The sequence below is a fragment of the Drosophila suzukii genome, chromosome 3, assembly GCF_043229965.1.
Source record: "Drosophila suzukii chromosome 3, CBGP_Dsuzu_IsoJpt1.0, whole genome shotgun sequence".
NCBI lineage: Eukaryota > Metazoa > Arthropoda > Insecta > Diptera > Drosophilidae > Drosophila > Drosophila suzukii.
The window spans coordinates 3,562,672-3,577,432 of NC_092082.1; the positions used below are offsets into that span (position 1 = coordinate 3,562,672).

General features: G+C 40.1%; 5 protein-coding genes and 1 long non-coding RNA gene across 8 annotated transcripts; 3 read left to right on the top strand and 3 right to left on the bottom strand.

Moving 5' to 3' along the window:
• Positions 1-619: 619 nt before the first annotated feature.
• BNIP3 (BCL2 interacting protein 3) lies at positions 620-5,814 on the bottom strand. Of its 3 annotated transcripts, none has more exons than XM_036816340.3 (5): positions 5,596-5,814; positions 1,961-2,232; positions 1,809-1,885; positions 1,338-1,517; positions 620-1,275 (listed from the first exon to the last, which is right to left on the bottom strand). In XM_036816340.3, the coding sequence occupies exons 2-5, from the start codon at positions 2,198-2,200 to the stop codon at positions 1,224-1,226; spliced, it is 549 nt and encodes a 182-aa protein (XP_036672235.1). In that variant the 5' UTR covers positions 2,201-2,232; positions 5,596-5,814; the 3' UTR covers positions 620-1,223. The 3 variants fall into 3 exon arrangements, with proteins under 3 accessions (XP_036672235.1, XP_016934832.1, XP_016934833.1); XM_017079343.4 differs by having other exon boundaries at positions 5,366-5,812; XM_017079344.4 differs by lacking the exon at positions 5,596-5,814 and adding an exon at positions 3,624-3,654.
• On the top strand, positions 2,239-3,231 carry LOC139352960 (uncharacterized). The gene is made up of 2 exons (XR_011604022.1): positions 2,239-2,874; positions 3,048-3,231. It is a non-coding gene; the product is annotated as an uncharacterized lncRNA (long non-coding RNA).
• A 322-nt stretch (positions 5,815-6,136) lies between the features above and the next one.
• On the bottom strand, positions 6,137-7,311 carry mTerf3 (mitochondrial transcription termination factor 3). Its single transcript, XM_017077995.4, has 2 exons — positions 6,497-7,311; positions 6,137-6,438 (listed from the first exon to the last, which is right to left on the bottom strand). The coding sequence occupies exons 1-2, from the start codon at positions 7,281-7,283 to the stop codon at positions 6,161-6,163; spliced, it is 1,065 nt and encodes a 354-aa protein (XP_016933484.2). The 5' UTR covers positions 7,284-7,311; the 3' UTR covers positions 6,137-6,160.
• Positions 7,312-7,718: 407 nt separating this feature from the next.
• LOC108013480 (vesicle transport protein SFT2A) lies at positions 7,719-9,146 on the top strand. Its single transcript, XM_017079363.4, has 4 exons — positions 7,719-7,892; positions 8,081-8,250; positions 8,321-8,438; positions 8,829-9,146. Exons 1-4 carry the CDS (start codon positions 7,821-7,823, stop codon positions 8,958-8,960), a joined length of 492 nt encoding a protein of 163 aa, XP_016934852.2. The 5' UTR covers positions 7,719-7,820; the 3' UTR covers positions 8,961-9,146.
• On the bottom strand, positions 9,103-12,907 carry Pss (phosphatidylserine synthase 1 homolog l(3)77CDf). Its single transcript, XM_036814657.3, has 6 exons — positions 12,194-12,907; positions 10,879-11,137; positions 10,251-10,816; positions 9,979-10,189; positions 9,828-9,909; positions 9,103-9,335 (listed from the first exon to the last, which is right to left on the bottom strand). The coding sequence occupies exons 1-6, from the start codon at positions 12,532-12,534 to the stop codon at positions 9,298-9,300; spliced, it is 1,497 nt and encodes a 498-aa protein (XP_036670552.1). The 5' UTR covers positions 12,535-12,907; the 3' UTR covers positions 9,103-9,297.
• Positions 12,908-13,196: 289 nt separating this feature from the next.
• On the top strand, positions 13,197-14,570 carry Nubp2 (NUBP iron-sulfur cluster assembly factor 2). Its single transcript, XM_017077983.4, has 3 exons — positions 13,197-13,372; positions 13,442-13,884; positions 14,317-14,570. The coding sequence occupies exons 1-3, from the start codon at positions 13,262-13,264 to the stop codon at positions 14,543-14,545; spliced, it is 783 nt and encodes a 260-aa protein (XP_016933472.2). The 5' UTR covers positions 13,197-13,261; the 3' UTR covers positions 14,546-14,570.
• The last annotated feature ends 191 nt before the right edge of the window (positions 14,571-14,761 follow it).

Below are 14,761 nucleotides of genomic sequence, written 5' to 3' on the forward strand. Positions count from 1 at the left end.
ATACCATTCAAATTCTATTAAAATATTTTATAATTACTTATATGATCATGTGTGGGGTTTATGTTGCTTACACTTGTAATTTGATAACCATTTTGGCCAACAGTTGAGATCAACAAAATCTATTAGCACAATCTGATGAAATTCCCTCTTGTTCTGACTCACTACTGGCAAGCTCATATAATAAGTATTAATGGAAAAATGCCAAGACTTATTGACAAACAAAATCTATTTGGCGTTATAGAAAGTCTCGACGTGCAAATAAGTAAACATTTTGCGATTAGTTGAAGTACAAAACAACAGGCAAACGAGCACTTAAACTCAAGCATTTAAAACTGAACTCTTTAGAAATCACCTTTCGGCTTTCGCTTGAAAAGAGATCATCCGTAGTTATGAGAAACAAGGTACCTATCATAAAACCTTACTAGGATTACGAACAGATTATCCTTTGAAATCCACCATTGAAAAGCGTTTAAAATTTTCTTTTAAATAGATATTGAAAAATATTTTAATATAAAAATCGTTACAACTATTCTGTGTTTTTTTTTGTGGGGGCTAACCCCTCCCTCACATATTAATATATATACTTATGTATGTTTTGCCATATATGGGTTTTCTTCTGTTTATCGTTTTTCTATATGCTTAGAAAATCAAAACATTTGACGATTGTTCAACAAAAAGTACGATCTGGATACAATATGATTCAACTACAATATGCCTACAAATGTATATGGATGTTCTATATGAAGATGGTGTATGATGAAATTGAAATTCTTCGAATGGAGTTTGGCGTACATTTGTATTGAATATATAATGTACGATTGGGTGCTAAGACATACGGCTATAGCAAAAATATACAGCATCGTTCTCTATAAATGCTCCTCTGTATCATTAGATTTGCTGCCTTGATATATCGTGTTAAATATATAAAATGATATAAAATAGGTATTTAAAAACTGTTCAACCCTCGCCCAAAGGCATTTCTTTTAGTTTGCTGGCTTAAAAATTACATATTTATAGGTATGTACTGAATGAGAAGGTGTCGAAAATATGGTCTTCCGATAAAAATACAAATGAGTTGGAATACGGTTGGCTGTATATATGTGTATACTTCGATTTCTTGTATGGAACGCTTCGTGTTCTGTTTTCGATTGATGTGCATATTGATAGATTGAAAACATTTATATATTTTCTGTTTCTGTTTCTCTTTTTGTTTATGGCATCTTTCAGTCAATGACCACACGGGTGAGGAGTATGCCACGCTTGCTCAACCACAATCTATTAATAGGAAGCACGCTTAATTAATTATAAATCTGGCAGAGATAGCAGAGGACACTTACCCGAAGCCGGCGCCCAGCAGCAAGGACAGGACGTTGGTCACCAGCAGCGAGTATAGAATTTCGCGGGAGAACAACGAGTTGGAGCCCAGACGCTTCAAGCGGATGGAGTAGCCTGTGTTAGTCTTCTTTTTCTCGTCCTCGTCGCCGGCATCACCACTGACAGCCTCGAAATTCCAGCTTCTGAAAATGGTAACGACATAAATTAATCATATATTTTAGGACAAATTTACAACACTCCAAAATTGATTAATGTTGTCAAGAAGTCAAGTCAGAAAACAACTATCCTGAAGCATCTAGTGTTATGGCATCATTATTTTATAAAATTTTAGATCCAATGACAAATAGTAGTTTTTCGAAATTCGCGCAGTTCATTCTTTTACCAATGAACTGGCTATATCCGACTTAAGTTACACCATTATGAATAAGAGTATGAGAAAAGTCGTTAAACCACTATATCAATATCTTTCGTACTTGGGTGGCTGCTCCTCGGCGTTGCGATTCCAGTTCTTCAACCAATCTCCATTGTCTGCATTCTGTTTATCTCCACCCTGGCGAAAAGAAACAACAACGAATGGCATTGTTAGCAAGATCACCTCGGTTCTGCCTCGATTCCCATCGCTTACCTTGGTCCAGTAGTTGATGTAGACGTTTCTGAGCTCATCGTCCGGACAGAGCTCCGACTGGGGACTGTTCGGTGGACTCTTGGGGCTATCACGGGGCGTATCACGACGGGAGCTGGCCAAGGAGACGACTCGGCTCGACTGGTTCGATTCGCGCTGGGCCTCGCGCAGAAGTCTCAGGTACTCCTCGCCATTGTTGAATGGCAACGGAGTGATTCTGTCGGGGCTCTTGATGCCAGCCATCGCAGCTGTTGTGCTCAGTTCAATCCAAGATTCTGCAAAAGTCAAGGCAAACTGGGTTAGCATAAGATGGCGGCAAATCGTAACACATATGGATCTATTCTTCCACATGAAAGCAGGCCGAACCAAGTGGGTGAAAGCTAAAGCCAAATGGTGTGATATTGAATATTTAGTTGGTTGCGTTGAGCTCTAGTTAAATATAGTGCACACATGTGGTGTCGACACCTTTGGAGAGTGTTGAATAAACATAAGGAATCCAAATACATTCGTTTGAAACCCCTCTAGGTTAATGATCTATTAATCGTGTATTGAAAAAAGATCAAGCAGTGAGAACGTTTAAGACTAAAATGTATCTTGAATTTTTAAGGAGCCACTTTAAATTATTTTTAGCATGCAAAAACAACAAAAATTACAGTTTGACAACTCAAATTAAATTTACGAACTGTAAATCAATAAAAATGTATTTTAACACACTGGTAAACGTCTATTAAAGGTAATTACTTGTCTGATATTGCACTTATTAACGAAAACATGGTTTTTATTTGTTTACTTCATAGGCAAGTACAGTTTGAAAGCCACTATAAGGCGGCAGTCCATCTAAAAATGTACCATCGTCACCGCCTTCTTGCGTTTGTTTTTGTTTGCCTAAACGTAACAACAACTTAACCACACGTTCGGTTCGTTAGCCCATGTATCTGTATCTGTATCGCATTTATTTATTTGTGTATCTCTGTTCGGGTGCTCGTGTGCCCCATTGATAAGGCTAAAAACCCCACAAATCGTACAATTTCCGTTTCTTTCCGCCGTATTGTATATATAGAAATAAACACACATGTTTTTCGTTTTATAGGCTGCAGTCGATGCTTATCAACACGCCACGGAGAAAATTTCATTTTCAAAACAAAACGAAACCAAAACTGGCGATGCAATATGGGCACGGGAAGCGTGCAAGTTATATGACAGCGATGCTCGTCTCGCTGATAAGGATTACAGTCCAACGTCACTAACTATAAAAATGTTTTTTGAATAAACAATTAACTAAAAGAGTTTCGAAGTTAACAAAAATGTCTATAATTGTTATACGTATTTAAAAAAAATGTTAACTACAAGTAACTAAAACTGAGAGTTTCAAGAAATAAATGCATTAATGCAACAGGTAGTGAACTGAATATAAATTCTCCTTATGAATATTTATAATATTAACTTCAAAATTAGTATTAAAACTGAGTTATTGGAAATATGTTAAGCACTAGAAACTTCATGATATTAAGCATTATAGTTATAAAGCACTTTTAAAAATCCTCGTATGTCTATTTTAAATAAAGTTTCCTTTGAAGTCTACACGCTTTGAGTTTTCACTTTAAAACCAACTAGTTTAAACAATTTCACAGTGCCAATCAATTACAGAATAGTTCACATCACTCACGTGGCAGACCAATCATGTTGACAATCGAATACTAAATGCGTTGTCTAGACGAAAATAGTGATGCATTTATGATGAATGATGCGAAAATAGCAGGAATGGTAAACAGAAAAACCCGCGGGGACAGGTAAGCGTTGAAATGGCACAGGTAAACAACATTTGAACCGTTATCGGGAATCCGGGTTACAGGTAGGAAAATGTGCAGCGAAAATGAAAACAAAAACAAGGGCCAAAGCGTTTTGAAGGGTGGCAAAATCAAAAACTTGGCTTGCTGACTCACGGCACGTAGGCCTCTCTCCCTCTCTGGGCCTCACCACCTCTCTTTCTATCACGCACCATCCGTCCCTTTCTATCATTAACACTCCATCTCTTTCTACCTCTCACTCCCCCTCTCTTTCTAGCCCCCTCCCTCGGGCTTTGTTGTGTGCATCTTGATGCGCAGATGTCCAAAAGACCCTGAGTTGAGCCCATTGAACCGCCTTTATTATTGGATGGATGACTCCTCCGGTATCATAATACGTTTTTACGTAGTATATGGCACAGTGCACAAAGAACAAGTATATCTCCTAAATTGGTCATTTAATTCGCACATGCTTCGAGGTCAAGAAACACCTTTGTATAACCGGCGTATTTTTAGCACACTTATTTAGATTAAATTTCTCTAAATTACACCTATTTAAGAATTAAACTATGTTTTAACCATCACAGACTGATGTATCTCGTAACATATGGTACGATTTGGTTCAAACTGATAAGATTAATACTGTTTTGAAGGTAGCAAATTGATTAAACCAAATTGACGTTGAACCGGCTTTATTTTTGTGTATGAGTAGGCGAAATATTTATAGAGTTTCAAGCTTAGTCAACAACCTCTTGGACAAACAAAAAATGTTTTTTTAAATGGTCATCAATAAAGATTATACTTTTGGCATTTTAAGGTGACGTTTTAAAATGACTTGAAGGTTCATATTTCTTTCAGTATTTAAGTGGGGTCATTATATGGTTTGGATTATTGATATAGTATGTATTTTTAAAAATAACCTCACCTTCAAATACCAAGTTCCCCAACTTGAACTACCTTACTTTTTGTAATCTTCAGATTTTTGGGTCCTAACCTATTTTTTGCACCGAGTGTAAACGTGATGTTGATAAAGTGGGCAGCCGAAATACAATTGAAGCCAATGCCAAAGGCGCAATTTCTGGAAACGACCGATAGGGAAATGCCCTCCCACAAAACGTATTTATTTACGAATTATTTTAGCAAGCCAGCTGAAAGAAAGGGGGGAAGGGGGAGAAAGAGAGCGCAAACAGACGGCGACTGACGTCAAGCGGGCCAAGTGCAAAGTAAAGAGAGATGACATGAATGAAAGAGAGGGAGGGGGAGGAAGAAATGCGTTGGCAGCTTCTTTGTTTTCATCCGGAGTTTTTGCGGATTCTTTGTTGTCTCTCCCTTTCTCTCTCTCCGCTGCGCCAGAACAAGTGCAAGGCAAAAAAGAAAAAAAAAAAAAACAAAGTCGAAAAAGCAGACAAAGTAAAGCCTTGAAATAGAATATGGGATGCGGATACGTGTACCAAACAACTACAAATCACTCCATTAAAAAATATATACATACACTTACAGAAACTACAGCCACAACAACAATGCGGCATAACGGGTTACCGTGTTATTGTTATGATTGCAAAAAGAGAGACGCAAAAAAACACGAATGGGGGAGCAAAGCAAAGGGAAACAACAAACAACTTACCACCCAGCAAATCTTCGCTTGATTTTGGTGTCGTAGACATTTTGTTTATTTATCGGTATGTGTGTTCAACACGTCAACACCCAAGATAACTTGATTATATTGCTTATTAACTCGGTTTTAAGTTAAACTTTTTTTCTTGTTAGTCGTCCGAGTTATTTTGGCCCTTCTGTTTGTGTCTGTGTGTGTATTCGCTTTTGCTGTTAATGTATGCGTAGGAAAATGCGTTTTACTTTTCGTTTGGCGCTGTTTCTCCGCCGTTGCGTTCGAATTGGGCTATAACTAAATTATCCGGGCTGAAGCAACTGCTGGAGCTCCGAAATATTGCAACTTTGTTTAATGCTGGCTAGTATTAAAACTAAACACGATTCGTTCAATTAAAAACAAAACAGTTTAAATTCCAAACAGTGGCGAACCTGCTGTTCCGAATTTCCGAATTACGAATGAGTTGAAAAACACTGAACGTTGAACAAAACGTAAGTGTCACAAACGTAAGGCAACGTAAGAGTGAAAAAGCGAGACAGCGTCAGCGTAAGTGTTAGTGAAAAAGCGAGATGCAAGATGGAAGCTTAATGCGTAGTTTAAATCTTTTGTTGTTGCACTATCGAATATGGGATATCGAGTGTTAACATCGAATGTTATTTAAAGATGTTTTCAAGCATCTGGCATCCCTGCAAACATCGATTACGGTTATCGATGGTTATTTTTAAAAAATCAATTTTTGTTGTAAAAATAAAATGTATAATTATTTTCCCTTAATTAAAAAGCCTTGCATATTACTAAACATCTTTTATTTTATCATCTTGTTCTTAAAAACAAATCAAAAGTTTCGAAATCACTTTTGGCCACATTTCGCACGAAATAAAAGTTATTGCCTTCCACTATAGTCTTCGGCGATATATACATGTCCTTTTGAGGATCGTACTGAGCGCGGCCCAACAACTTGAGGAACTCATGGCGTTCCCGCAGACGAAATTCCCGGGATGCTAGAAGTTCAGGGCACTGGACAATCTGAGCATGCGAAAGGCCCATATCTTGGTGTATGTAGCTGAATCGCTCGACAAGATCGTCGGGTGCTATAAGAATAGAATTATTAAACGAAATATTCTTAGTTTTAAATATATATAATCATACGAATCATCATTAAGCGGGGTTTTCGCACCACCAGGGCACTCAGCTCCTTGGGACTGAACCCCATTTCCTCCCTGAGGGTGAAAACGGACTTCCGCAGGTGCTCCATGTTGTAGGTGACGACATTGGGTTCCCTGGTGGCCAGAAGTCTGAGGTCATGGCCACTCAACCGGAACTCCTTTTGGAAGTAACCCAATCGGCGATCCACTCGCCGGGTGGAGAACATCAGCCAATAGGGATTGTGAGTGAGAATCCTTTGCCTGGCCTCGTCCGAGAATCTCTTGCTCTTCAGGTAGTCCACTCTGGTCTGCAGATCATCCAGATCTTCTTTGAACAGCAGTGGGTTCTTGGTGAACATCCTGCCAAAGTCGTCAGGTGAAATGCCCTGATCCACCAGGAAAGTTATGAAGGGTTTTACATTCTTCTCAAAGTCCAGCTGCAGCACAAACTGGCCCAATCCCTTCCGCCTCTCTATGCTGTGCAGATCTACTCCCAAACTGATGAATTGCTGCAGGGTACTGGATTTATTCACGTAGGCCGCCAAATTGAAGGAGGGCACATGGGCCTCACGATTCCCAAAGTCCAGAGCCACTTCTTTGAAACTATCCTGCGTCGCCGGCTCTGTTTCCTTGTCATTCTGTTGGGCTATTATATCTGGTGATTTGAACACCTGCACCTCGCTTTGGGCTACTCCTTGGCCCCGCAGATTCCGTAATTGTGGTGAAATCGCACCGTATTTAGCCGCATTTTGTGAATTTTTTAGAATATTACGTATTGCTGAACAAAACATGCCGCCGGCGTTGCCAGATGTTGTTAGCTTGAACAGCTGTTGGTTACTTAAATAGCCAAGTTGGGATTCTAGCTATAAATAGCTAGATTTTAACTAAATAAATTTATAACTAAATACTAAATCTTTAAAATTATATATTTAAAATATGTACAATAGAATTTACATATTCCCGCAATTTAAAACACCACTAGATCCAAAAGCACCTGTTGCACACTTGTTGCTCTAAAAATGGAAAGTTCTTAAGTTTTATAATTCATTCAATGAATAATAATGTTACACATATTTTTTAAACTTAAATGTTTCTAAAAAAATCTGTGTTTAATTCAAAAATAACTAAAACATTTCTTTGGTATATTTTTCTGAGCCCTTCGGTATATTTTAACGGTCCCGGCCACGGTCACGCTAGATCCGATCTTGGATTTATCAAATTAAAAATTCTGAAGCATTAAACAGAGGAATTCTTTGTTTATTAATCTCCAGAGCCGAAACGGTAATCCTCAGCCTGCCACCTGTTGAACAAACTTCCTACGCATCATCATGGACAAACTACGTCGCGTTCTGAGTGGAGATGAGCCCACTCCGGAAGAGGAGAGCAGTATCATTACACAGGTGAAGTTTCTTATAGGAGTGTTTCATTGAATATTATGTTAATGTTCGAAATGGAAAGATTATCTCCTCTGTTTTGGAGTTCCCCCCGGGAAACGCCCCCTGATCACATGGCGGCAACTGCTGTCTGACTCAACGCTTACCAGTGAATTTAGCTAATAATTATTTTGACACCCCAATTATCTACGCAGATTAACGAAATGTCCACCTTAAGTTGGTCCACACGCATCAAGGGATTCTGCATTTGCTTCGTCTTGGGCATTTTACTTTCCCTACTTGGTTCAGTTGCCCTATTTTTGCACAAGGGAATTGTGGTCTTTGCGGTCTTCTACACCCTAGGAAATATCATCTCGATGGCCAGGTAAGCGTGTCATTGGTTTAATTAATACTTCACATAGGCCGGCTAATAAGTGTCGCTTCTCGGGTTTCAGTACGTGCTTCCTGATGGGGCCCTTCAAGCAGATCAAGAAAATGTTCGCGGACACCAGGCTGATAGCCACCGTTGTAGTTCTCGTGATGATGGTCCTGACGTTTATAGCGGCAATTGTGGTAAGGCATGCTTTTGTTAATTTATCCATGTTTGTTTGAAGAGTTCACATAATTAGTTTGATTTCGATTTTAGAAATGGCAGTTCCCATCTTTTAGTTGTTAAAACAAAAGTTTTTATCTAAGGGACTTTACCTATTATTATGATATGTTGAAGAATCATGAATCTTGAAAAATTCATTTTTAGCAATACATATTTTGGTTACCTTTTTGAATTTTTGTTATCTCGTAAAAAAGTGACTACTTTTGATATTTAAATTGTTCTTTAAAAACAAGACGTATCCATATTTAAATCAACAGACATTTTTAATTGAAATCGAAAAAATTATGAGACAATCTGAGTTATTTTCTTTATGTTTATTTTCATTTGACTGGCTTTGTTTTCGTTTTTAGTGGAAAAAGGCTGGACTCACGCTCATTTTCATTATCATACAATCGCTGGCCATGACCTGGTACTCGCTGTCGTACATCCCCTACGCCCGCGATGCGGTCAAAAAGACCGTCTCGGCATTCCTGGAGGTCTGAAATCAATCGCGCTTCTGTACATAACTCGAGAAAAGCTAGATTGGACTCTAACTTAAGCTAAGACAATTAAATCGTGTGTATTACTCTAGCACTAGAACATAGAATGTCCTTTGTATTCTCTTATTAACAAGAATTTTCTTGGTTTGTCTTTTTAATAAATATATATATATACCTTTTATACATATATATATTTACATGTTATGTATTTAATTTAATCAGTACAGTTTGCTTTAGTGTATGTACATAATTCTCTTGTTTGTTTTGGTTTTTCTTTCATAGAATGGACTGATCCACTTTGTTTCTGTAGCTTTCAAGTGTTTTTTTGCTTATCAACTTCTTATTTTACTTTCTTCTCTTTTTGCGGCGATAATTTACCTAGAAAAGTGAAATGAAAAAGTTTTAGATCAAAAGATTCAGATATAAAAGTTAACAATAATTGTTTAGACTATTTTAATTTTAATATCGTAGTGCGGGGTGCTGGGTGCATCAATGGATTTACTCCTTGGCACTTGTGCTTTTTTGTGGCAATGCAATCCGACGAGAAACGGAGAAAGATACAGAGAAAGGAGAGAAAGGCAAGGAGAATTCAGATTGAGAGCAGAGAGTTGAGAGAACGGCGTGATTAACCATTAATTGAGCCAATAATAACGTAAGTCAGTGAGTGCAAAAAAGAACGTTAGTGATAAAGCAGGCAACATTGGAGGGACTGAAATTATCTTTCTATTGCTATGCCACATTAATATGATATATTTTGTAATCCGCAAATTAAATGAGTATAGACAACATTTCAATTATCAGTTGAGCTGACATTTCTTAGCTTCTCGCCCTGTTTAATGTTGCCTGCTGCTTTCAAATGGCCGTACATACCTTTAGAAGGCGAAGATGAGACGGCAGGACTGCTTTCTTTTCTTTTCGTCGGCGTCGAAGAAACCTTTTTTAGCTGCCGTTGCTGAAAAGCATACATATCCAATTTAGTATGTGAATTTCAAGTGGTTCAAGAATTATTTTAAGCGCTCACCTGCCAGTAAACTGCCAGGTAGACAAATGCCACCGAGATTATCACTTGGATAGTCAGCCACAGGACAATGTTGATGGCTTGCGTGCGCTCAAACAACTCCTTGCCATTCTTGATGCACAGAATGGCTTCGGAGACCATGATGGCGCCGTAAACCCAACACTGGGTGCCGACTCTCTTGCAGCGTGTATCGGTGACATATACGTAGTATTGCCTAAAAGTCAGAAAGTTATCATTTCTTTTGAGCCTAACAATATTTAGATACCCCAACTTACCTAACCGAAGGCGCCACAAACAGTCCGATGAATATGAGGCGACCGACCACAATAAAGTGATCCGGCGGCATCTCGAAGATGTGCTTCAAGAAGAATGTGTTCAGCTCGGTGACCTGCCAGAAGATCACCAGCTGAATGACGGCGGCGAATCTCATCGCCGTGGACTTGGGATCCAGCCAGCGGATGGCTGACCAGCTCTCCGGCGTAAACTGCAGCATGGCTCGCTTGATTTTACCCGTGGTGCTGGATATGTCCTTGATACTGGCCCACTTGTACTCGCGCATCTCGAGGATCTGGCAGATCTTGAGACCCATCCAAATGCCCAGGCCGTTGCAGATGATGACATCTAGGATGAGAGCATCCCACCAGCACTCGATGAAGTTGGGCAGCAGATGAGCAAAGGTGATCTCGGTGATCTCCCACATGACGGAAATGGCCCACAGAATGCCCATGTGACGGATCAAGATGGCCTTGAAGGCCCATCCCAAAAAGTGACCCCAGGCAAAGACGTCCAGATGACCTTTTACGCGATCCCAACTGATGTCCGAGCAATTAACGCCATATTCCTGGGGAGTAAGAAAACTATGGTTGATATAAACAGTTCATCCACTGACAGACATTTCCTTACCTTTTCCATATCGATGTGGAAGTTCTTCAACTTCGGATCGATCCAGTAGAATATGCTCCTGATGGTCGGATAGTTTTGGAACATCATGAATTGTAACGCCAGCAGGTACAGCACGGAACATCCGAACAATATCCGCCAGAAGGCGGGATGGGGACGGGTGAAGGGTCCATTGGGAAATGCAATCACCGAGATGATCAGAAAGAAGAACACAATGCAGAGGAGGCCGGCCCAGAGATTTTCATCCACGTTCGCCTCGTTTCTGTAACGATAGAGCATTGCAATGTGGATGATCTTGGCTTCCATTGCCGCTACTATTTTAGTCATAGTATTCCTTATCAGCATAGCACGTTTTTCGATGGGGTTTTGGGGGTCAATGGCACGTTGAACTGAACGTTGAGTACGTTATGTACATATAGTAAGTGTTTTAGTCGATTAGACTTTTATATAGTGTAGGCTAGAATAGCGCATATATATATATATTCGTATTATTTTCGGGTTTTTGAACCTTCGGCTGTCTAGTTGACACATTTGGCAGGGTATACATGATATTTTTAAGTACTTAACCCGCTGTACAACAACTAATCAATGTGCAGGAAGGCACGTGGGGCAGATTTTTGATTACAAATTATGATTTGATTTACAGGTTTTTTAAAAGATATGCAAAAAATACCTATTTGATAAAAAATAAGTTAGGTCGGAATTTTACATTTTTATCACCCTATGGTTGATCTAATTTTCGTGAAGTTAACAATCATAGCCCCTGGGGAATTATTCATAATTAACATTTTTCATAACTGGAGTTCGAGGAAGGAATCGAAGAAGCCGATATTGCAATGGAGTCTTAAATGTTAAAAGCCAGGCGTACAGAATCAAAACCAAAAAGGATTAAAAAAATTTTTTAATAACTTATAAATTAATCCTTTTTATATGTAAATAGTTTCTGAATCATTCTGTAAAATAAATTTACAAAAAAACCCCACATAAGCACACTTAGGGTTAAGCAACAACTCTTAACGACTTTGAACTGCCGCTTCTCACCTGACAGAGTCAAAGTATCAAGATCAAAACAAATATAAAATTACCAAATGTTTTTAAATAAAAGGGGGCTCTCATATGGATCTGGGATTCTCTTAGGATAGGGATTTGCATGTTAATTGAGAGCTTTCATTCTTCCTTTCACCTGGCGAATGCAAGTTATACACTTTAAGGAGAAATCAAATGATGCAATAAAGAACCCATTTGATGCAAACTAAAAGTTAATGATGAAAAAGGGGATTCCTTGGGGCTACTCCCGAGTTTCAGACCACCTTCTCACCTGACGAATGCGAAGTACATGACGGCAAGGACGGAAACCGCCAATAGGGTGATGGTGTGTGGCTTGTAGAAGAAGTCCAGAGATATGTCGTCCACAGGACGTTCGTTGACGATCACAAATGTCTGGGCGATCTCCTCCTTCCGTTTCCTCCTGGCGCCCGCACTGCTGCCACTGCCGTCGCTTCCGTCCCGCCGCTTGGTGGGCGTGGCCGGGGCGCTGGCCGCCCCCGTCTTGAAGGCGGGATGATCCCCATCGGCGTCGCCGGCGGAGGAGGAGGCGGCGGGCAGCACCACATCGCCCGACGAGGTCGGGGTGCCACGTGAATTGGAGCGCTTCTTCATCGCCTGGACAAATTCGATTATCAGATGTAAGCGGATGGCGTGATGTGGTTGTTGTTAGGTGGTTGGTGGTTCGGAATCGGATTCGGAATCGGTTCGGTGGCTAAGTACATGCGGGGACAGAAGGTTGCGCAACATTCGATTCGATTCGACTATTCCAAGCCCCCCACTTTTTGGGTTCCTCGCTGCGGTTGCTGGGGCGCCCGGTTCGGTTGCTCTCGGTGGCTATCGCGTGGCTGCTGCTCCTGGATCCTCGATTCAGGTTCGATCGGCGCACGTTTGTTTTATCATTCGCCAGCTACCGTCCGTTGTTGTTAATTAACATGCTGCGCGCGACTTGGACCAATAAAAATCGACACTTGCCGGCGGTGGCGTTGCCGGACGGGCTGAGTTCTTGACTTGATAACAGGGGCGTTGCCAGATAGTAAACTAAACGTAGAGGGTGTTCCTGTTAACTTTATATTGTTTTATTAAATCATTTTTAATATTGTAACCTTAGTTTAATAACTTAGTTCAGCTATCCGAAAATTACAAGAATAGTAAAGAAGACTACTTCACACATAAATAGTAAGTAAGTCCGCAGTATGTGAAATGTTGAAGAATTAAAAAAAAAGAAACACCCCAAACGTATTTAATGCATCCCTGAAACAGCTGATTGTACTTGTCGACCAAAAAGCAATGCACGATTTTGTGCTAATTTTTTAATTGTCTTCTGTTTAACCGGGTTAAAATGCTAGAAAAGGTTAAAAATGTTATCGTAGTGCTCTCCGGAAAAGGCGGAGTTGGTAAATCCACAGTGAGCACCCAACTGTCGCTGGCACTGCGAAAGAATGGGTTCAAGGTAAGCCAAACAATTTCACCACAAAACCATGACTTGGGATTTATTAAAAACATCTTTTTAATTAACCAGGTTGGCTTGCTCGATATAGATCTGTGTGGACCCAGTGTGCCATATCTTTTGGGCTTGGAAGGACGTGATATATTCCAGTGCAGCGAAGGATGGGTTCCCATTTATACGGATGAATCCCAAACCCTGGCCGTGATGTCCATTGGTTTCCTTTTGAAGAACCGTGAGGACCCGGTCATTTGGCGCGGACCCAAAAAGACCATGATGATCCGACAATTCCTCACCGATGTTAGGTGGGATGAGTTGGATTACCTAATCATCGACACACCGCCCGGCACTTCGGATGAGCACATTACCGTGATGGAGTGCCTGAAGGAGGTGGGATGCCATGGAGCCATCATAGTGACCACTCCGCAGGAGGTGGCCTTGGATGACGTGCGCAAGGAGATCACCTTCTGCAAGAAAACCGGCATCAAGATCATGGGCATCGTGGAGAACATGAGTGGGTAAGTCAATTCTATAAGATATGCTGTGTGATTGAGTAGTTTACATCACGAAGTGTAACTAGGGACTCCATTAGGTTTTCTGAATTATACAACAATATATAGTAATTCCTTAGAAAGAGACCCAAATAAGGGACAAAGGTACCTTTGCCAAGATGTGTAAGCTTCGAAAATGTTCCTTAAATTTATTAAGTTAAACGAATTTAAGAATCAGGTTCCATTTGTATTATAATAACACATCACAAGATATAGTAGTTCCTAAGAAAGAGAACAAAAGATACCACAGCACTGGATATAAATTTATTGAAAATGCAAAAATGCATATTAATTGGACGACTGCGTGTCAAGTAGACGTCGTGTTGTCACCTGTGGACTTTAACCAGGTGATAATTTATCTTATGTTTGACTAAATTATCTCTTATTTGATTTCTCCAGGTTCGTGTGCCCCCATTGCACCTCATGTACCAATATTTTCTCCTCAAACGGCGGCGCTGCATTGGCCGCGCACACCGATGTACCACATCTCGGGACTCTGCCCATAGATCCACGTGTGGGCGTTTTGGCGGGCAGCACTGTTTCCGTTTTGGACGAGCTACCGGATTCTACGACGGCGGCGGTGTTCACTAATCTAGTTGAGAAATTGAAATCGCTTTCGGTTAACTAAACACAATAAAATACATTTTACGAAAGATGTTTACTAAACTAACTGGAGGAATTCAAACATCAGGTAAATAACCGATTCTGTAATCAGTAACAGAAAACCTGGCTCAATTTTTTACATGAGTTTTGTGTTATAATGTGGCCCAAACTATTCTTTTTGGGATGAGTGGATTCGGGATTTCGACGTCTTCCAAACCTAACATATTTTTCTTCAACTCCC